The sequence below is a fragment of the Coturnix japonica genome, chromosome 2, assembly GCF_054131305.1.
Source record: "Coturnix japonica strain WE chromosome 2, WE-NBRP24, whole genome shotgun sequence".
Taxonomy (NCBI): Eukaryota; Metazoa; Chordata; class Aves; order Galliformes; family Phasianidae; genus Coturnix; species Coturnix japonica.
Window position 1 is genome coordinate 139504919 of NC_140664.1, and position 23200 is coordinate 139528118.

Here is a 23200-nt window from a genome sequence, read left to right on the forward strand (position 1 = left end):
ATATGGAGGGATATGGGGGGATATAGGGTGGGTATAGGGTAATATGGGATGATATGGGGGGATATGGGGGGATATAGGGGAGGATATGGGGGGATATGGGGGGATATAGGGTGGGTATAGGGTAATATTGGATGATATGGGGTGATATAGGGGGATATGGGGTGATATAGGGGGATATGGGGGGATATAGGGGATATGGGGGATATGGGGGGAGATATTGGGGATATGGGGGGATATGGGGGATATGGGGGGATATGGGGGGGGATATAGGGGATATGGGGGGATATGGAGGGGATATGGGGAGATATGGGGGGAGATATGGGGGATATAGGGGGATATGGGGGATATGGAGGAGATATGGGGGGATATGGGGGTGATATGGGGGGATATGGGGAGATATGGGGGGATATGGGGGGATATGGGAGGATATGGGGGATATGTGAGGATATGGGGGATATGGGGGGATATGGGGGATATGGGGGGAGATATGGGGGGATATGGGGGGAGATATGGGGGGATATGGGGGGAGATATGGGGATATGGGGGGATATAGGGGTGATATGGGGGGATATGGGGGGACATAGGGTGTGTATAGGGTAATATGGGATGATATGGGGGGATATGGGGGGATATAGGGGGGGATATGGGGGGATATGGGGGGATATAGGGTGGGTATAGGGTAATATTGGATGATATGGGGTGATATAGGGGGATATGGGGTGATATAGGGGGATATGGGGGGATATAGGGGGATATGGGGGATATGGGGGGAGATATTGGGATATGGGGGGATATGGGGGGGATATGGGGATATGGGGGGATATGGAGGGGATATGGGGAGATATGGGGGAGATATGGGGGATATGGGGGTGATATGGGGGGATAGGATGGGATTGGAGATAAATATGGGGTGAATGGGGGATAATGGGGGGTATGAATAGGGGATCATATGGGGAGTAAGGGGGGACATTGGGGGGATATGGGGGGAGATTGGGGGGCAATAGGGGGAGAATGGGGGAGAATGGGGGGATTATATGGGTAGAAGGGGGGTGACAGTGGGGGGGGGGGACAGGGGGGTTGGTAGGTGACATGGGGGGGGGACATGGGGGGGGAGGTGATATTGGGGGGATTACAAGTGGGGGGGGGGACATGGGGAGGGGGGTGACATGGGGGGGGTGGCAGGAGGGGGGGTTAACATGGGGGGGGGACATGGGGGGGGGTGAAATGGGGGGCGGTGTTAACATGGGGAGGGGGGTTAACATGGGGGTGGGTTAACATGGGTGGGGGGTGACATGGGGGGGGTGATATGGGGGGGGGATTAACATGGGGGGGTTAACATGTGGGGGGTTAACATGGGGGGGGTGACATGGGGGGGGTGATATGGGGGGCGGTGTTAACATGGGGAGGGGGGTTAACATGGGGGGGGAGACATGGGGGGGGTGGCACGAGTGGGGGGTTAACATGGGGGGGGACATGGGGGGGGTGAAATGGGGGGCGGTGTTAACATGGGGAGGGGGCTTAACATGGGGGGGGTTAACATGGGGGGGGGGACATGGGAGGGGTGGCACGAGCGGGGGGTTAACATGGGGGGGTTAACATGTGGGGGGGTTAACATGGGGGGTGATATGGGGGGGGATTAACATGGTAGGGGGTGACATGGGGGGATGACATGGGGGGTGTATGTGACATGGGGTGTATGTGACATGGGGTGTATGTGACATGTATGTGACATGGGGTGTATGTGACATGGGGTGTATGTGACATGGGGTGTATGTGACATGGGGTGTATGTGACGTATGTGACATGGGGTGTATGTGACATGTATGTGACATGTATGTGACATGGGGTGTATGTGACATGTATGTGACATGGGGTGTATGTGACGTATGTGACATGGGGTGTATGTGACATGGGGTGTATGTGACATGGGGTGTATGTGACATGGGGTGTATGTGACATGGGGTGTATGTGACATGTATGTGACATGTATGTGACATGGGGTGTATGTGACATGTATGTGACATGGGGTGTATGTGACATGTATGTGACATGGGGTGTATGTGACATGGGGTGTATGTGACATGGGGTGTATGTGACATGTATGTGACATGTATGTGACATGGGGTGTATGTGACATGTATGTGACATGGGGTGTATGTGACATGTATGTGACATGGGGTGTATGTGACATGGGGTGTATGTGACATGGGGTGTATGTGACATGTATGTGACATGGGGTGTATGTGACATGGGGTGTATGTGACATGTATGTGACATGGGGTGTATGTGACATGGGGTGTATGTGACATGGGGTGTATGTGACATGTATGTGACATGGGGTGTATGTGACATGGGGTGTATGTGACATGGGGTGTATGTGACATGGGGTGTATGTGACATGTATGTGACATGGGGTGTATGTGACATGTATGTGACATGGGGGTGTATGTGACATGGGGTGTATGTGACATGGGGTGTATGTGACATGTATGTGACATGTATGTGACATGGGGTGTATGTGACATGGGGTGTATGTGACATGGGGTGTATGTGACATGTATGTGACATGTATGTGACATGGGGTGTATGTGACATGGGGTGTATGTGACATGTATGTGACATGGGGTGTATGTGACATGGGGTGTATGTGACATGTATGTGACATGTATGTGACATGGGGTGTATGTGACATGTATGTGACATGGGGTGTATGTGACATGTATGTGACATGGGGTGTATGTGACATGGGGTGTATGTGACATGGGGTGTATGTGACATGGGGTGTATGTGACATGGGGTGTATGTGACATGGGGTGTATGTGACATGTGGGGCTGTATGTGACATGTGGGGCTGTATGTGACATGTGGGGCTGTCTCTGCCCCCCATCTATAGGTTCAGCACATTGATCTCCGGGATCGTTTTGCTGGCGACATGCGGACGCTGGAGCTGCTGCTGCGCATCATCGAGTTCATGCACCCCAACTTCGGCTTCAGCTGGGTGCTGCAGGTCAGTACTGCCCCATAGAGACCCATAGAGCCCCATAGAACCCCATAGAGCCCCATAGAGCCCCATACAGCCCCATAGCGACCCATAGAGACCCATAGAGCCCCATAGAGCCCCATACAGCCCCATAGAGACCCATAGAGTTCATGCACCCCAACTTCGGCTTCAGCTGGGTGCTGCAGGTCTGTACGGCCCCATAGCGCCCCATAGAGCCCCATAGAGACCCATAGAGACCCATAGAGCCCCATAGAGCCCCATACAGCCCCATAGAGACCCATAGAGCCCCATAGAGACCCATAGAGACCCATAGAGCCCCATAGAGACCCATAGAGCCCCATAGCGCCCCATAGAGCCCCATAGAGACCCATAGAGCCCCATAGAGACCCATAGAGACCCATAGAGCCCCATAGAGACCCATAGAGACCCATAGCGCCCCATAGAGCCCCATAGAGACCCATAGAGCCCCATAGAGACCCATAGAGACCCATAGAGACCCATAGAGACCCATAGAGCCCCATAGAGACCCATAGAGACCCATAGAGCCCCATAGAGACCCATAGAGACCCATAGAGCCCCATAGAGACCCATAGAGACCCATAGAGCCCCATAGAGCCCCATAGAGACCCATAGAGCCCCATAGAGACCCATAGAGACCCATAGAGCCCCATAGAGACCCATAGAGCCCCATAGAGCCCATACAGCCCCATACGGCCCCATAGAGCCCATACAGCCCCATACAGCCCCATAGAGCCCCATAGAGCCCCATAGAGTTCATGCACCCCAGCTTCGCATTCAGCTGGGTGCTGCAGGTCTATACAGCCCCATAGTGACCCTATAGAGCCCCATACAGTCCTATACAGCCCCATAGAGCCCATACAGTCCCATACAGCCCCATACGGCCCCATAGAGCCCATACAGCCCCATAGAGCCCCATAGAGTTCATGCACCCCAACTTCGCCTTCAGCTGGGTGCTGCAGGTCTGCACGGCCCCATAGAGCCCCATAGAGACCCATAGAGCCCCATAGAGCCCCGTATGGCCCCATAGAGCCCATACAGCCCCATACAGCCCCATAGAGTTCATGCACCCCAGCTTCGCATTCAGCTGGGTGCTGCAGGTCTATACAGCCCCATAGTGACCCTATAGAGCCCCATACAGTCCTATACAGCCCCATAGAGCCCATACAGTCCCATAGAGCCCCATACAGCCCCATAGTGACCCCATACAGCCCCATACAGCCCCATACAGCCCCATACTGACCCCATACAGCCCCATACAGCCCCATACAGCCCCATACAGCCCCATAGAGCCCCATAGAGCCCCATAGAGTTCATGCACCCCAGCTTCGCATTCAGCTGGGTGCTGCAGGTGGGCAATATAGGGCCATACAGCCCCATACGGCCCCATAGAGCCCATACAGCCCTATACAGCCCCATAGAGCCCCATAGAGTTCATGCACCCCAGCTTCGCATTCAGCTGGGTGCTGCAGGTCTATACGGCCCCATAGCGCCCCATAGAGCCCCATAGAGCCCCATAGAGACCCATAGAGCCCCATAGAACCCCATAGAGCCCCATAGAGCCCCATACAGCCCCATAGAGCCCCATAGAGCCCCATAGAGCCCCATAGAGCCCCATACAGCCCCATAGAGCCCCATAGAGCCCCATAGAGCCCCATAGAGACCCATAGAGCCCCATAGAACCCCATAGAGCCCCATAGAGCCCCATAGAGCCCCATAGAGCCCCATAGAGCCAAATAGAGCCCCATAGAGCCCCATAGAGTTCATGCACCCCAGCTTCGCATTCAGCTGGGTGCTGCAGGTCTATACGGCCCCATAGTGACCCCTTACAGCCACATAGAGCCCATATGGCCCCATACAGTCCCTATACAGCTCCATACTGCCCCATACAGCCCCATACAGCCCCATACAGTCCAATATAGCCCCATATTGACCCCATACAGCCCTATATTGACCCTATACAGTCCCATACAGCCCTGTATTGACCCCATACAGTCCGGTACAGCCCCATATTGACCCCATACAGTCCCATACAGTCCCATACATCCCAATACAGCCCCCATAAAGTCCCATACAGCCCCATATTGACCCCATAGAGTCCCATACAGCCCCGTACTATCCCAAACAGCCCCGTACTATCCCATATAGCCCCATACAGTCTCATACCGTCCCATACAGCCCCATACAGCCCCATACTGCCCCATACATCCCCATAGAGTCCCATACAGCCCTATATTGACCCCATACAGCCCCATATTGACCCCATATGTCCCCCTTTTACCCCAGGACCTCCGTGGAACTCCATACTGCTCCATACAGCTGCGTACAGCCCCATACATTCCCCATACAGTCCCATACAGCCCCATACATTCCCCATATGGCCCCATACAGCCCCATATTGACCCCATACAGCCCCATAGGGCCCCATACAGCCCCATACAGCCCCATATTGACCCCATACAGTCCCATACAGTCCCATACAGTCCCATACAGCCCCATACAGCCCCATACAGTCCCATACAGCCCCATACAGTCCCATACAGCCCCATACAGCCCCATACAGCCCCATACATTCCCTTTACACCCCATACAATCCCATAGTCCCATACAGTCCCATACAGCCCCATAGAGTCCTATACGGCCCCATAGAGCCCCATATTGACCCCATACAGCCCCATATTGACCCCATATGTCCCCCTTTTACCCCAGGACCTCCGTGGAACTCCATACTGCTCCATACAGCTGCGTACAGCCCCATACAGCCCCATACAGTCCCATACAGCCCCATATTGACCCCATAGAGCCCCATACAGCCCCATATTGACCCCATACAGCCCCTTAGGGCCCCATACAGCCCCATACAGCCCCATACTGACCCCATACAGCCCCATACAGTCCCATACAGCCCCATACAGCCCCATACAGTCCCATACAGCCCCATACAGCCCCATACAGCCCCATACAATCCCCATACAGCCCCATACAGTCCCATACAGCCCCATACAGCCCCATACAGCCCCATACAGCCCCATACAGCCCCATACAGTCCCATACAGCCCCATACAGCCCCATACAGCCCCATACAGTCCCATACAGCCCCATACAGCCCCATACAGCCCCATACAGCCCCATACAGCCCCATACAGCCCCATACAGTCCCATACAGCCCCATACAGCCCCATACAGCCCCATACAGTCCCATACAGCCCCATACAGCCCCATACAGCCCCATACAGCCCCATACAGCCTCATACAGCCCCATACAGTCCCATACGGCCCCATACAGCCCCATACAGCCCCATACAGCCCCATACAGTCCCATACAGCCCCATACAGCCCCATACAGTCCCATACGGCCCCATACAGCCCCATACAGCCCCATACAGCCCCATACAGTCCCATACAGCCCCATACAGCCCCATAGAGCCCCATACAGCCCCATACAGCCCCATACAGCCCCATACAGCCCCATACAGCCCCATACAGCCCCATACAGCCCCATACAGTCCCATACAGCCCCATACAGCCCCATACAGCCCCATAGAGCCCCATTTACCCCAGGATCTCCGTGGGACGCTGATCCAGGAGCTGGACTTCGAACACGAGGGTCGTAACTCGGAACGATGCGCCCGCGACCTGCAGCGCTTTGACTTCGTCGTCGTACCCAGGGTCCATTGGGAGCTGTGCAGTAAGGTGGGTAATGGGGGGCTATGGGGGGATATGGGGTAATGGGGGGTAATGGGGTTATGGGGGGCTATGGGGGGATATGGGGTGATGGGGGGTAATGGGGGTAATGGGGTGATGGGGGGTAATGGGGGGCTATGGGGGGATATGGGGTAATGGGGTGATGGGGTTATGGAGGGCTATGGGGGGCTATGGGGTGATGGGGGGTAATGGGGTTATGGGGGGCTATGGGGGGCTATGGGGTGATGGGGGGTAATGGGGGGTAATGGGGGGCTATGGGGGGCTATGGGGTAATGGGGGGTAATGGGGTTATGGGGGGCTATGGGGGGATATGGGGTGATGGGGGGTAATGGGGGGTAATGGGGGGCTATGGGGGGATATGGGGTAATGGGGGGTAATGGGGGGTAATGGGGTTATGGGGGGCTATGGGGGGCTATGGGGTGATGGAGGGTAATGGGGGGTAATGGGGGGCTATGGGGGGCTATGGGGTAATGGGGTGATGGGGTAATGGGGGGCTATGGGGGGTAATGCGGTAATGGGGGGCTATGGGGGGCTATGGGGTAATGGGGTAATGGGGGTAATGGGGTGATGGGGGGTAATGGGGTAATTGGGGGCTATGGGGGGATATGGGGTAATGGGGGGTAATGGGGTTATGGGGGGCTATGGGGGGCTATGAGGTGATGGGGGGTAATGGGGGGTAATGGGGGGCTATGGGGGGATATGGGGTAATGGAGTGATGGGGTGATGGGGGGCTATGGGGTAATGGGGTGATGGGGTAATGGGGGGCTATGGGGGGCTATGGGGTAATGGGGTGATGGGGGGTAATGGGGTTATGGGGGGCTATGGGGGGCTATGGGGTGATGGAGGGTAATGGGGGGTAATGGGGGGCTATGGGGGGCTATGGGGGTAATGGGGGTTATGGGGGGCTATGGGGGGCTATGGGGCTATGGGGGTAATGGGGGGCTATGGGGGGATATGGGGTAATGGGGTGATGGGGTGATGGGGGGCTATGGGGGGCTATGGGGGGCTATGGGGTGAGGGGGTGATGGGGGGCTATGGGGGGCTATGGGGTAATGGGGTGATGGGGTAATGGGGGGCTATGGGGGGTAATGCGGTAATGGGGGGCTATGGGGGGCTATGGGGTAATGGGGTAATGGGGGTAATGGGGTGATGGGGGGTAATGGGGTAATTGGGGGCTATGGGGGGATATGGGGTAATGGAGGGTAATGGGGTTAAGGGGGGCTATGGAGGGCTATGAGGTGATGGGGGGTAATGGGGGGTAATGGGGGGCTATGGGGGGCTATGGGGGTAATGGGGTAATGGGGGGCTATGGGGGGATATGGGGTAATGGGGGGTAATGGGGTTATGGGGGGCTATGGGGGGATATGGGGTAATGGGGGGTAATGGGGTTATGGGGGGTTATGTGGGGCTTTGGGGTGATGGAGGGTAATGGGGGGTAATGGGGGGCTATGGGGGGCTATGGGGGTAATGGGGGTTATGGGGGGCTATGGGGGGCTATGGGGCTATGGGGGTAATGGGGGCTATGGGGGGCTATGGGGGTAATGGGGGTTATGGGGGTTATGGGGGGCTATGGGGTGATGGGGGGTAATGGGGGGTAATGGGGGGCTATGGGGGGATATGGGGTAATGGGGTGATGGGGTGATGGGGGGCTATGGGGGGCTATGGGGTAATGGGGTGATGGGGTAATGGGGGGCTATGGGGGGTAATGCGGTAATGGGGGGCTATGGGGGGCTATGGGGTAATGGGGTAATGGGGGTAATGGGGTGATGGGGGGTAATGGGGTAATTGGGGGCTATGGGGGGATATGGGGTAATGGGGGGTAATGGGGTTATGGGGGGCTATGGGGGGCTATGAGGTGATGGGGGGTAATGGGGGGTAATGGGGGGCTATGGGGGGATATGGGGTAATGGAGTGATGGGGTGATGGGGTCTATGGGGTAATGGGGTGATGGGGTAATGGGGGGCTATGGGGGGCTATGGGGGGCTATGGGGTAATGGGGTGATGGGGTAATGGGGGGCTATGGGGTAATGGGGGGCTATGGGGTTATGGGGGGCTATGGGGTAGTGGGGGGTAATGGGAGGCTATGGGGGGCTATGGGGTAATGGGGTGATAGGGTAATGGGGGGCTATGGGGGGTAATGGGGGGTAATGGGCTATGGGGGGCTATGGGGTAGTGGGGGGTAATGGGAGGCTATGGGGGGCTATGGGGTAATGGGGTGATGGGGTGATGGGGGGCTATGGGGGGCTATGGGGTAATGGGGTGATGGGGTAATGGGGGGCTATGGGGTGATGGGGGGTAATGGGCTATGGGGGGCTATGGGGTAATGGGGTAATGGGGGGCTATGGGGTAATGGGGGGTAATGGGGTAATGGGGGGCTATGGGGTTATGGGGGGCTATGGGGTAGTGGGGGGTAAATGGGGGGCTATGGGGGGCTATGGGGTAATGGGGTGATGGGGTAATGGGGGGCTATGGGGTGATGGGGTTATGGGGGGCTATGGGGTAATGGGGGGCTATGGGGTGATGGGGGGTAATGGGGGTAATGGGGGGTAATGGGGTGTAATGGGGTGTAATGGGGTAATGGGGGGCTATGGGGGGATATGGGGTAATGGGGTAATGGGGGTAATGGGGTGATGGGGTAATGGGGGGCTATGGGGTGATGGGGGGTAATGGGGGGCTATGGGGTAATGGGCTGATGGGGTAATGGGGGGCTATGGGGTGATGGGGGGTAATGGGGTAATGGGGGTAATGGGGGGTAATGGGGTAATGGGGGTAATGGGGTGATGGGGGTAATGGGGTGATGGGTAATGGGGTAATGGGGGGCTATGGGGTGATGGGGGGCTATGGGATGATGGGGGGTAATGGGGTGCTATGGGGGGCTATGGGGGGTAATGGGGTAATGGGGTGATGGGGGTAATGGGGTGATGGGGGGTAATGGGGGGTGATGGGGGGTAATGGGGGGTAATGGGGTGATGGGGGTAATGGGACGAGGGGGGGTAATGGGGTTATGGGGTAAATGGGGGTAATGGGGTGATGGGGGTAATGGGGTGATGGGGGGTAATGGGGGATGATGGGGGGTAATGGGGGCTAATGGGGTAATGGGGGTAATGGGGTGATTGGGGGTAATAGGGTTATGGGGGGTAATGGGGTTAATGGGGTAATGGGGTGATGGGAGCTATGGGTGTAATGGGGGGCAATGGGTGCTATGGGGGCTCCCCCCTTGTCCCCATTGTCCCCATTGACCCCATTGACCCCATTGTCCCCATTGACCCCAATGTCCCCAATGTCCCCATTGACCCCATTGTCCCCATTGTCCCCCTTGTCCCCATTGACCCCATTGACCCCATTGTCCCCATTGTCCCCCTTGTCCCCATTGACCCCATTGACCCCAATGTCCCCATTGTCCCCATTGTCCCCATTGACCCCATTGTCCCCATTGTCCCCATTGTCCCCATTGTCCCCATTGACCCCATTGTCCCCATTGACCCCATTGTCCCTATTGACCCCATTGTCCCCATTGTCCCCATTGACCCCATTGACCCCATTGACCCCAATGTCCCCATTGCCCCCAATGTCCCCATTTACCCCATTGTCCCCATTGTCCCCATTGCCCCATTGTCCCTATTGACCCCATTGTCCCCATTATCCCCATTGCCCCCATTGTCCCTATTGACCCCATTGTCCCCATTGACCCCATTGACCCCATTGTCCCCATTGACCCCCTTGTCCCCATTGACCCCATTGACCCCATTGTCCCCATTGTCCCCCTTGTCCCCATTGACCCCATTGACCCCAATGTCCCCATTGTCCCCATTGTCCCCATTGACCCCATTGTCCCCATTGTCCCCATTGTCCCCATTGTCCCCATTGACCCCATTGTCCCCATTGACCCCATTGTCCCTATTGACCCCATTGTCCCCATTGTCCCCATTGACCCCATTGACCCCATTGACCCCAATGTCCCCATTGCCCCCAATGTCCCCATTTACCCCATTGTCCCCATTGTCCCCATTGACCCCATTGTCCCTATTGACCCCATTGTCCCCATTGTCCCCATTGCCCCATTGTCCCTATTGACCCCATTGTCCCCATTATCCCCATTGCCCCCATTGTCCCTATTGACCCCATTGTCCCCATTGACCCCATTGACCCCATTGTCCCCATTGACCCCATTATCCCCATTGTCCCCATTGACCCCATTGTCCCCATTATCCCCATTGTCCCCATTGACCCCATTGTCCCCATTGTCCCCATTGCCCCATTGTCCCTATTGACCCCATTGTCCCCATTATCCCCATTGCCCCATTGTCCCTATTGACCCCACTGTCCCCATTGTCCCCATTGACCCCATTGACCCCATTGACCCCATTGTCCCTATTGACCCCAATGTCCACATTGTCCCCATTGTCCCTATTGACCCCATTGTCCCCATTGTCCCCATTATCCCCATTGACCCCATTGTCCCTATTGACCCCATTGTCCCCATTGTCCCCATTGTCCCCATTGTCCCCATTGTCCATATTGACCCCACTGTCCCCATTGTCCCCATTGACCCCATTGTTCCCATTGTCCCCATTGTCCCCAATGTCCCCATTGACCCCAATGTCCCCATTGTCCCCATTGACCCCACTGTCCCCATTGACCCCATTGACCCCATTGACCCCATTGTCCCCAATGTCCCCATTGTCCCTATTGACCCCACTGACCCCATTGTGCAGCGGGTGCTGACCGCCGACTTCTGCGAGGGCTGCAAAATCACCAACTTGGAGGGGATCCGACAGCAGGGACTACAGCCAGCGGATGTGAGTGTATGGGAACTTATGGGGCTGTATGGGAATGTATGGGGCTGTATGGGGTCAGTATGGGGCTGTATGGGAACATATGGGGCTGTATGGGGTCAGTATGGGGCTGTATGGGGTCAGTATGGGGCTGTATGGGGTCAATATGGGGCTGTATGGGAACATATGGGGCTGTATGGGGTCAATATGGGGCTGTATGGGGTCAGTATGGGGCTGTATGGGAATGTATGGGGCTGTATGGGGTCAATATGGGGCTGTATGGGAACATATGGGGCTGTATGGGGTCAATATGGGGCTGTATGGGGTCAGTATGGGGCTGTATGGGAACATATGGGGCTGTATGGGGTCAATATGGGGCTGTATGGGGTCAATATGGGGCTGTATGGGGTCAGTATGGGGCTGTATGGGGTCAGTATGGGGCTGTATGGGGCCATATGGGGCTGTATGGGGTCAGTATGGGGCTGTATGGGGTCAATATGGGGCTGTATGGGGTCAGTATGGGGCTGTATGGGCTGTATGGGGCTGTATGGGGTCAGTATGGGGCTGTATGGGGCCATATGGGGCTGTATGGGGTCAATATGGGGCTGTATGGGGCCGTATGGGGCTGTATGGGGTCAGTATGGGGCTGTATGGGGTCAGTATGGGGCTGTATGGGGCCATATGGGGCTGTATGGGGTCAGTATGGGGCTGTATGGGGTCAATATGGGGCTGTATGGGACCATATGGGGCTGTATGGGGTCAGTATGGGGCTGTATGGGACCGTATGGGGCTGTATGGGGTCAGTATGGGGCTGTATGGGGCCATATGGGGCTGTATGGGGTCAGTATGGGGCTGTATGGGGTCAGTATGGGGCTGTATGGGACCATATGGGGCTATATAGGGCTGTATGGGGCCATATGGGGCTGTATGGGGTCAGTATGGGGCTGTATGGGGTCAATATGGGGCTGTATGGGGTCAGTATGGGGCTGTATGGGGTCAGTATGGGGCTGTATGGGGTCAATATGGGGCTGTATGGGGTCAGTATGGGGCTGTATGGGGTCAATATGGGGCTGTATGGGGTCAATATGGGGCTGTATGGGGTCAATATGGGGCTGTATGGGACCATATGGGGCTGTATGGGGTCAATATGGGGCTGTATGGGGTCAATATGGGGCTGTATGGGGTCAGTATGGGGCTGTATGGGGTCAGCATGGGGCTGTATGGGGTCAGTATGGGGCTGTATGGGACCGTATGGGGCTGTATGGGGTCAGTATGGGGCTGTATGGGAACATATGGGGCTGTATGGGGTCATATGGGGCTGTATGGGGTCAGTATGGGGCTGTATGGGGTCAATATGGGGCTGTATGGGGCTGTATGGGACTGTATGGGGTCAATATGGGGCTGTATGGGGTCAGTATGGGGCTGTATGGGGTCAGTATGGGGCTGTATGGGGTCAATATGGGGCTGTATGGGGTCAGTATGGGGCTGTATGGGGTCAGTATGGGGCTGTATGGGGTCAGTATGGGGCTGTATGGGGTCAATATGGGGCTGTATGGGGTCAGTATGGGGCTGTATGGGGTCAGTATGGGGCTGTATGGGGTCAATATGGGGCTGTATGGGGTCAGTATGGGGCTGTATGGGGTCAATATGGGGCTGTATGGGGTCAGTATGGGGCTGTATGGGGTCAGTATGGGGCTGTATGGGACCGTATGGGGCTGTATGGGGTCAGTATGGGGCTGTATGGGAACATATGGGGCTGTATGGGGTCATATGGGGCTGTATGGGGTCAGTATGGGGCTGTATGGGGTCAATATGGGGCTGTATGGGGCTGTATGGGACTGTATGGGGTCAATATGGGGCTGTATGGGGTCAGTATGGGGCTGTATGGGGTCAGTATGGGGCTGTATGGGGTCAATATGGGGCTGTATGGGGCCATATGGGGCTGTATGGGGTCAGTATGGGGCTGTATGGGGTCAATATGGGGCTGTATGGGGTCAGTATGGGACTGTATGGGGTCAATATGGGGCTGTATGGGGCTGTATGGGACTGTATGGGGTCAATATGGGGCTGTATGGGGTCAGTATGGGGCTGTATGGGGTCAGTATGGGGCTGTATGGGGCCATATGGGGCTGTATGGGGTCAGTATGGGGCTGTATGGGGTCAATATGGGGCTGTATGGGGTCAGTATGGGGCTGTATGGGCTGTATGGGGCCATATGGGGCTGTATGGGGTCAATATGGGGCTGTATGGGGCCGTATGGGGCTGTATGGGGTCAGTATGGGGCTGTATGGGGTCAGTATGGGGCTGTATGGGGTCAATATGGGGCTGTATGGGGTCAATATGGGGCTGTATGGGGCCATATGGGGCTGTATGGGGTCAGTATGGGGCTGTATGGGGTCAGTATGGGGCTGTATGGGGTCAATATGGGGCTGTATGGGGTCAATATGGGGCTGTATGGGGCCATATGGGGCTGTATGGGGTCAGTATGGGGCTGTATGGGGTCAGTATGGGGCTGTATGGGACCATATGGGGCTGTATGGGGTCAGTATGGGGCTGTATGGGGTCAGTATGGGGCTGTATGGGGTCAATATGGGGCTGTATGGGTCAATATGGGGCTGTATGGGTCAATATGGGGCTGTATGGGGCCATATGGGGCTGTATGGGGTCAGTATGGGGCTGTATGGGGTCAATATGGGGCTGTATGGGTCAATATGGGGCTGTATGGGGTCAATATGGGGCTGTATGGGGTCAGTATGGGGCTGTATGGGGTCAGTATGGGGCTGTATGGGGCCATATGGGGCTGTATGGGGTCAGTATGGGGCTGTATGGGGTCAATATGGGGCTGTATGGGGTCAGTATGGGGCTGTATGGGCTGTATGGGGCCATATGGGGCTGTATGGGGTCAATATGGGGCTGTATGGGGCCGTATGGGGCTGTATGGGGTCAGTATGGGGCTGTATGGGGTCAGTATGGGGCTGTATGGGGTCAATATGGGGCTGTATGGGGTCAATATGGGGCTGTATGGGGCCATATGGGGCTGTATGGGGTCAGTATGGGGCTGTATGGGGTCAGTATGGGGCTGTATGGGGTCAGTATGGGGCTGTATGGGGTCAATATGGGGCTGTATGGGGCCATATGGGGCTGTATGGGGTCAGTATGGGGCTGTATGGGGTCAGTATGGGGCTGTATGGGGTCAGTATGGGGCTGTATGGGGTCAATATGGGGCTGTATGGGGTCAGTATGGGGCTGTATGGGGTCAATATGGGGCTGTATGGGGTCAGTATGGGGCTGTATGGGGTCAGTATGGGGCTGTATGGGGTCAATATGGGGCTGTATGGGTCAATATGGGGCTGTATGGGGTCAGTATGGGGCTGTATGGGGTCAGTATGGGGCTCTATGGGGTCAATATGGGGCTGTATGGGGTCAGTATGGGGCTGTATGGGGTCAGTATGGGGCTGTATGGGACCATATGGGGCTGTATGGGGTCAGTATGGGGCTGTATGGGGTCAGTATGGGGCTGTATGGGGTCAGTATGGGGCTGTATGGGACCATATGGGGCTGTATGGGGTCAGTATGGGGCTGTATGGGGTCAGTATGGGGCTGTATGGGGTCAATATGGGGCTGTATGGGGTCAGTATGGGACTGTATGGGGTCAATATGGGGCTGTATGGGGCTGTATGGGACTGTATGGGGTCAATATGGGGCTGTATGGGGTCAGTATGGGGCTGTATGGGGTCAGTATGGGGCTGTATGGGGCCATATGGGGCTGTATGGGGTCAGTATGGGGCTGTATGGGGTCAATATGGGGCTGTATGGGGTCAGTATGGGGCTGTATGGGCAGTATGGGGCCATATGGGGCTGTATGGGGTCAATATGGGGCTGTATGGGGCCGTATGGGGCTGTATGGGGTCAGTATGGGGCTGTATGGGGTCAGTATGGGGCTGTATGGGGTCAATATGGGGCTGTATGGGGTCAATATGGGGCTGTATGGGGCCATATGGGGCTGTATGGGGTCAGTATGGGGCTGTATGGGGTCAGTATGGGGCTGTATGGGGTCAATATGGGGCTGTATGGGGTCAATATGGGGCTGTATGGGGCCATATGGGGCTGTATGGGGTCAGTATGGGTCTGTATGGGGTCAGTATGGGGCTGTATGGGACCATATGGGGCTGTATGGGGTCAGTATGGGGCTGTATGGGGTCAGTATGGGGCTGTATGGGGTCAATATGGGGCTGTATGGGTCAATATGGGGCTGTATGGGTCAATATGGGGCTGTATGGGGCCATATGGGGCTGTATGGGGTCAGTATGGGGCTGTATGGGGTCAATATGGGGCTGTATGGGTCAATATGGGGCTGTATGGGGTCAGTATGGGGCTGTATGGGGTCAGTATGGGGCTGTATGGGGTCAATATGGGGCTGTATGGGGTCAGTATGGGGCTGTATGGGGTCAGTATGGGGCTGTATGGGGTCAGTATGGGGCTGTATGGGGTCAATATGGGGCTGTATGGGGTCAATATGGGGCTGTATGGGGCCATATGGGGCTGTATGGGGTCAGTATGGGGCTGTATGGGGTCAGTATGGGGCTGTATGGGGTCAGTATGGGGCTGTATGGGGTCAGTATGGGGCTGTATGGGGTCAGTATGGGGCTGTATGGGGTCAATATGGGGCTGTATGGGGTCAGTATGGGGCTGTATGGGGTCAGTATGGGGCTGTATGGGGTCAATATGGGGCTGTATGGGTCAATATGGGGCTGTATGGGGTCAGTATGGGGCTGTATGGGGTCAGTATGGGGCTGTATGGGGTCAATATGGGGCTGTATGGGGTCAGTATGGGGCTGTATGGGGTCAGTATGGGGCTGTATGGGACCATATGGGGCTGTATGGGGTCAGTATGGGGCTGTATGGGGTCAGTATGGGGCTGTATGGGGTCAATATGGGGCTGTATGGGGTCAATATGGGGCTGTATGGGGTCAATATGGGGCTGTATGGGGTCAATATGGGGCTGTATGGGGTCAATATGGGGCTGTATGGGGTCAATATGGGGCTGTATGGGGTCAATATGGGGCTGTATGGGACCGTATGGGGCTGTATGGGGTCAGTATGGGGCTGTATGGGGTCAGTATGGGGCTGTATGGGGTCAATATGGGGCTGTATGGGGTCAGTATGGGGCTGTATGGGGTCAGTATGGGGCTGTATGGGGTCAGTATGGGGCTGTATGGGGTCAATATGGGGCTGTATGGGGTCAGTATGGGGCTGTATGGGGTCAGTATGGGGCTGTATGGGGTCAATATGGGGCTGTATGGGGTCAGTATGGGGCTGTATGGGGTCAATATGGGGCTGTATGGGGTCAGTATGGGGCTGTATGGGGTCAGTATGGGGCTGTATGGGGTCAGTATGGGGCTGTATGGGGTCAGTATGGGGCTGTATGGGGTCAATATGGGGCTGTATGGGGTCAATATGGGGCTGTATGGGGTCAATATGGGGCTGTATGGGACCGTATGGGGCTGTATGGGGTCAGTATGGGGCTGTATGGGGTCAGTATGGGGCTGTATGGGGTCAATATGGGGCTGTATGGGGTCAGTATGGGGCTGTATGGGGTCAGTATGGGGCTGTATGGGGTCAGTATGGGGCTGTATGGGGTCAATATGGGGCTGTATGGGGCCATATGGGGCTGTATGGGGTCAGTATGGGGCTGTATGGGGTCAATATGGGGCTGTATGGGGTCAGTATGGGGCTGTATGGGGCCATATGGGGCTGTATGGGGTCAGTATGGGGCTGTATGGGCTGTATGGGGCCGTATGGGGCTGTATGGGGTCAATATGGGGCTGTATGGGGTCAGTATGGGGCTGTATGGGGTCAGTATGGGGCTGTATGGGGTCAATATGGGGCTGTATGGGGCCATATGGGGCTGTATGGGGTCAGTATGGGGCTGTATGGGGTCAGTATGGGGCTGTATGGGGTCAGTATGGGGCTGTATGGGGTCAATATGGGGCTGTATGGGGCCATATGGGGCTGTATGGGGTCAGTATGGGGCTGTATGGGGTCAGTATGGGGCTGTATGGGGTCAGTATGGGGCTGTATGGGGTCAGTATGGGGCTGTATGGGGTCAGTATGGGGCTGTATGGGGTCAATATGGGGCTGTATGGGTCAATATGGGGCTGTATGGGGTCAGTATGGGGCTGTATGGGGTCAGTATGGGGCTGTATGGGGTCAGTATGGGGCTGTATGGGGTCAGTATGGGGCTGTATGGGGTCAGTATGGGGCTGTATGGGACCATATGGGGCTGTATGGGGTCAGTATGGGGCTGTATGGGGTCAGTATGGGGCTGTATGGGGCCATATGGGGCTGTATGGGGTCAGTATGGGGCTGTATGGGGTCAGTATGGGGCCGTATGGGCTGTATGGGGCCATATGGGGCTGTATGGGGTCAATATGGGGCTGTATGGGGTCAGTATGGGGCTGTATGGGGTCAGTATGGGGCTGTATGGGGTCAATATGGGGCTGTATGGGGTCAATATGGGGCTGTATGGGGCCATATGGGGCTGTATGGGGTCAGTATGGGGCTGTATGGGGTCAGTATGGGGCTGTATGGGACCATATGGGGCTGTATGGGGTCAGTATGGGGCTGTATGGGGTCAATATGGGGCTGTATGGGTCAATATGGGGCTGTATGGGGTCAGTATGGGGCTGTATGGGGTCAGTATGGGGCTGTATGGGGCCATATGGGGCTGTATGGGGTCAGTATGGGGCTGTATGGGGTCAATATCGGGCTGTATGGGGTCAGTATGGGGCTGTATCGGCTGTATGGGGCCATATGGGGCTGTATGGGGTCAATATAGGGCTGTATGGGGCCGTATGGGGCTGTATGGGGTCAGTATGGGGCTGTATGGGGTCAGTATGGGGCTGTATGGGGTCAGGATGGGGCTGTATGGGGTCAATATGGGGCTGTATGGGGCCATATGGGGCTGTATGGGGTCAGTATGGGGCTGTATGGGGTCAGTATGGGGCTGTATGGGACCATATGGGGCTGTATGGGGTCAGTATGGGGCTGTATGGGGTCAATATGGGGCTGTATGGGTCAATATGGGGCTGTATGGGGTCAGTATGGGGCTGTATGGGGTCAGTATGGGGCTGTATGGGACCATATGGGGCTGTATGGGGTCAGTATGGGGCTGTATGGGGTCAGTATGGGGCTGTATGGGGCCATATGGGGCTGTATGGGGTCAGTATGGGGCTGTATGGGGCCATATGGGGCTGTATGGGGTCAGTATGGGGCTGTATGGGGTCAATATGGGGCTGTATGGGGTCAGTATGGGGCTGTATGGGACCATATGGGGCTGTATGGGGTCAGTATGGGGCTGTATGGGGTCAATATGGGGCTGTATGGGACCATATGGGGCTGTATGGGGTCAGTATGGGGCTGTATGGGGTCAATATGGGGCTGTATGGGGTCAGTATGGGGCTGTATGGGGTCAATATGGGGCTGTATGGGGTCAGTATGGGGCTGTATGGGGTCAGTATGGGGCTGTATGGGGTCAATATGGGGCTGTATGGGGTCAATATGGGGCTGTATGGGGTCAGTATGGGGCTGTATGGGACCATATGGGGCTGTATGGGGTCAGTATGGGGCTGTATGGGGTCAATATGGGGCTGTATGGGGTCAGTATGGGGCTGTATGGGGTCAATATGGGGCTGTATGGGGTCAGTATGGGGCTGTATGGGGTCAGTATGGGGCTGTATGGGGTCAATATGGGGCTGTATGGGGTCAATATGGGGCTGTATGGGGTCAGTATGGGGCTGTATGGGGTCAATATGGGGCTGTATGGGGTCAGTATGGGGCTGTATGGGGTCAGTATGGGGCTGTATGGGGTCAATATGGGGCTGTATGGGGTCAATATGGGGCTGTATGGGGTCAGTATGGGGCTGTATGGGACCATATGGGGCTGTATGGGGTCGGTATGGGGCTGTATGGGGTCAATATGGGGCTGTATGGGGTCAATATGGGGCTGTATGGGGCCATATGGGGCTGTATGGGGTCAGTATGGGGCTGTATGGGGTCAGTATGGGGCTGTATGGGGTCAATATGGGGCTGTATGGGGTCAGTATGGGGCTGTATGGGACTGTATAGGGATTGTATGGGGCTGTATGGGGCCATATGGGGCTGTATGGGGTCAATATGGGGCTGTATGGGACTGTATGGGCTTTATGGGGCTGTATGGGGATTGTATGGGGACATTATGGGGACGTTATGGGGACGTTATGGGGACGTTATGGGGACACTATGGGGTCACTATGGGGACATTGTGGGGTCATTATGGGGACATTATGGGGACACTATGGGGCCATTATGGGGACACTATGGGGTCACTATGGGGACATTATGGGGACATTATGGGGACATTATGGGGACACTATGGGGTCATTATGGGGTCATTATGGGGACACTATGGGGACACTATGGGGACACTATGGGGACATTATGGGGACACTATGGGGGCATTATGGGGACACTATGGTGTCATTATGTGGACACTATGGGGTCATTATTGGGACATTGAGGGGACTCAATGGGGACACTATGGGGACACTATGGGGCCATTATGGGGTCTCTATGGGGACACTATGGGGCCATTATAGGGACATTATAGGGACATTATGGGGCCATTATGGGGTCTCTATGGGGCCACTATGGGGTTATTATAGGGACATTATAGGGCCATTATGGGGACACTATGGGGTCTCTATGGGGCCACTATGGGGCCTCTATGGGGCTATTATGGGTTCTCTATGGGGCCACTATGGGGTCTCTATGGGGTCTCTATGGGGCCACTATGGGGCCACTATGGAGTCTCTATAGGGCCATTATGGGGCCACTATGGGGTCTCTATTGGGCCACTATGGGGTCTCTATTGGGCCACTATGGGGTCTCTATGGGGCCACTATAGGGTCTCTATGGGGCCACTATGGGGTCTCTATGGGGTCTCTATGGGGCCACTATGGGGCCACTATGGAGTCTCTATAGGGCCATTATGGGGCCACTATGGGGTCTCTATTGGGCCACTATGGGGTCTCTATGGGGCCACTATAGGGTCTCTATGGGGCCACTATGGGGTCTCTATGGGGTCTCTATGGGGCCACTATGGGGCCACTATGGAGTCTCTATAGGGCCATTATGGGGTCTCTATGGGGCCACTATGGGGTCTCTATGGGGCCACTATGGGGTCTCTATGGGGCCACTATGTGGCCACTATGGGGTCTCTATGGGGCCACTATAGGGTCTCTATGGGGCCACTATGGGGTCTCTATGGGGTCTCTATGGGGCCACTATGGAGTCTCTATGGGGCCATTATGGGGCCACTATGGGGTCTCTATGGGGCCACTATGGGGTCTCTATGGGGCCACTATGGGGCCTCTATGGGGCTATTATGGGTTCTCTATGGGGCCGCTATGGGGTCTCTATGGGGCCACTATGGGGCCACTATGGAGTCTCTATGGGGCCGCTATGGGGTCTCTATGGGGCCACTATGGGGCCGTGCTGTCCCATCCCTGCAGGTAGCTGGGAAGTTGATCCGGGTGTTTGCAGAGCAAATCTTCTACACCGGCTTCATCCACGCTGACCCACATCCAGGGAATGGTGAGGGGGGGGGGGATATGGGGTGGGATATGGGGGGTGGGATATGGGGTTTGGGTGGTGGGGGTGGGATATGGGGAGATATGGGGTTGGAGGGGGTTGTGGGGGGGATGATGGGATATGGGGTAGGGATATGGGGGGGATGAGGGCTGGGGGTGGGATATGGGGAGATATGGGGGGGATTGGAGGTTGTGGGGAGGATGGGGGTGGGATATGGGGTGATAGCAGGGATGGGGATGTGGGGTGGGATGGGATGTTGTGGGGGCGATGGGGGGTGGGATATAGGGAGGTATGGGGCGGCTGGGGGGCTGGGGGTGGGATATGGGGAGATATGGGGGGGGATGGGGAGCTGGGGGGTTGGGGGGTGGGATATGGGGAGATATGGGGGGGATTGGAGGTTGTGGGGGGGATGGGGGTGGGATATGGGGGGATGGGGATGTGGGGGGGATGGGGGTGGGATATGGGGAGATATGGAGGGGGATATAGGGAGTGGGAGGGGGGATATGGGGTGTGGGGGGGATGGGGATGTGGGGTGTATGGGGGGGCATGGGGGGTGGGATATGGGGTGGGGATGTTGGGGGGCTGGGTGGTGGGATACGGGGAGATATGGGGGGGATGGGGATATGGGGGGGATAGGGGGTGGGATATGGGGTGATATGGGGGGGGATATGGGGAGTGGGGTGGGATGGGAGGTTGTGGGGGGATTGTGGGGTGGGAGATGGGGAGGTAGAGGGGATGGGGGAGGTTGTGGGGCAGATGGGGGTGGGATATGGGGAGATACTGGGGGGCTGGGGGTGGGATATGGGGAGATATGGGGGGGCGATGGGGATATGGGGGGGATATGGGGTGTAGGGGGGGATGGGGGGTGAGATATGGGGAGATGGGGGGGTTGAGGATGTGCGGGGGGATGGGGGAGGTTGTGGGGCAGATGGGGGTGGGATATGGGGAGATATGGGGGGGGATGGGGATATGGGGGCGATGCGGGGTGGGATATGGGGAGGTATGGGGTGGCTGGGGATGGGATATGGGGGGGGATGGGGATGTGGGTGGGATGGGGGTGGGATATGGGGAGATATGGGGGGGATAATGGGGATGTGGGGGGGGATGGAGGTTGTAGGGCAGATGGGGGGTGGGATATGGGGAGATATGGGGGGGGTTGGGGATGTAGAGGGATGAGGGAGGTTGGGGGTGGGGGGTGGGATATGGGGGGGGGATGGGGATATGGGGGGATATGGAGGGCGGTAGGGGGGATGGGGGTGGGATATGGGGAGATGTGGGGGGGGGATGGTGATGGGGGGATGGGGGTGGGATATGGGGAGATATGGGGGGGATATAGGGAGTGGGAGGGGGGATATGGGGTGTGGGGGGGGATGGGGATGTGGGGAGGGGGGTGGGAGGTGGGATATGGGGAGATATGGGGGGGATGGGGATGTGGGGGGGGATAGGGGGTGGGATATGGGGTGATATGGGGGGGATGGGGATGTGGGGGGGAATAGGGGGTGGGATATGGGGAGATACGGGGGGGATGGGGATGTGGGGGGGGATAGGGGGTGGGATATGGGGAGATATGGGGGGGATAATGGGGATGTGGGGTGGGATGGGATGTTGTGGGGGCGATGGGAGGTGGGATATGGGGAGATACAACTGGGGGTTGTGGGGGGGATTTGGGGTGGGGATGGGGGACAATTTGGGTGGGGGATGGGGACCCCATAACCCCACACCCCCATGTCCCAATGTCCCCCCCCATCTTCTCCCCCCATATCCCCACTATATGGAGGGGGAAGCTGGGGGGGATATTGGGACATGGGGGTTATGGGGTCCCCACATGGCCATGGGGGGGATATGGGGCTGGGATATGGGGTGGGGGTTGTGGGGAGATGGGGGGGGTTGGGGATGTGGGGGGGGGGGATGAGTGAGGTTGTGGGGGGGATGGGGGGTGGGATATGGGGAGATATAGGGGGGAAGGGATGTTGTGGGGATGGGGGTGGGATATAGGGGGATGTGGGGGGGGATGGGGATGGGATGTGGGGAGATATGGGGGTGGATATGGGGAGTGGGAGGGGGGATATGG

At 56.8% G+C, this 23200-nt stretch overlaps 2 protein-coding genes across 2 annotated transcripts in view; both read left to right on the forward strand.

The window, feature by feature from the left end:
* Positions 1-2872: 2872 nt before the first annotated feature.
* Positions 2873-23200, forward strand: part of LOC146762215 (putative aarF domain-containing protein kinase 5) — a gene marked incomplete at its 3' end in the record, with an annotated part of 34159 nt that continues 13831 nt past the window's right edge. The window contains exons 1-4 of the mRNA XM_085539275.1: positions 2873-3007; positions 6581-6712; positions 11440-11523; positions 21051-21132. Of these exons, the coding sequence (XP_085395401.1) occupies positions 2933-3007; positions 6581-6712; positions 11440-11523; positions 21051-21132 (373 nt within the window). The remainder of the gene's footprint in view (positions 3008-6580; positions 6713-11439; positions 11524-21050; positions 21133-23200) is intronic.
* On the forward strand, positions 12858-20146 carry LOC146762216 (uncharacterized). The gene is made up of 4 exons (XM_085540899.1): positions 12858-13200; positions 16570-16993; positions 18908-19402; positions 20136-20146. Exons 1-4 carry the CDS (start codon positions 12874-12876, stop codon positions 20144-20146), a joined length of 1257 nt encoding a protein of 418 aa, XP_085397025.1. The 5' UTR covers positions 12858-12873.

What these genes read in the sequence shown, in the direction of transcription:
- LOC146762216 (XM_085540899.1), top strand. Translation starts at nt 12,874, where the DNA reads ATGGGACTGTATGGGGTCAATATGGGGCTGTATGGGGTCAGTATGGGG. An exon ending in GGGTCAGTATGGGGCTGTAT is followed by an intron (nt 13,201 to 16,569) that starts GGGACCGTATGG and finishes TATGGGGCTGTA; the next exon opens with TGGGACCGTATGGGGCTGTA. An exon ending in CAATATGGGGCTGTATGGGA is followed by an intron (nt 16,994 to 18,907) that starts CCGTATGGGGCT and finishes GGCTGTATGGGG; the next exon opens with TCAGTATGGGGCTGTATGGG.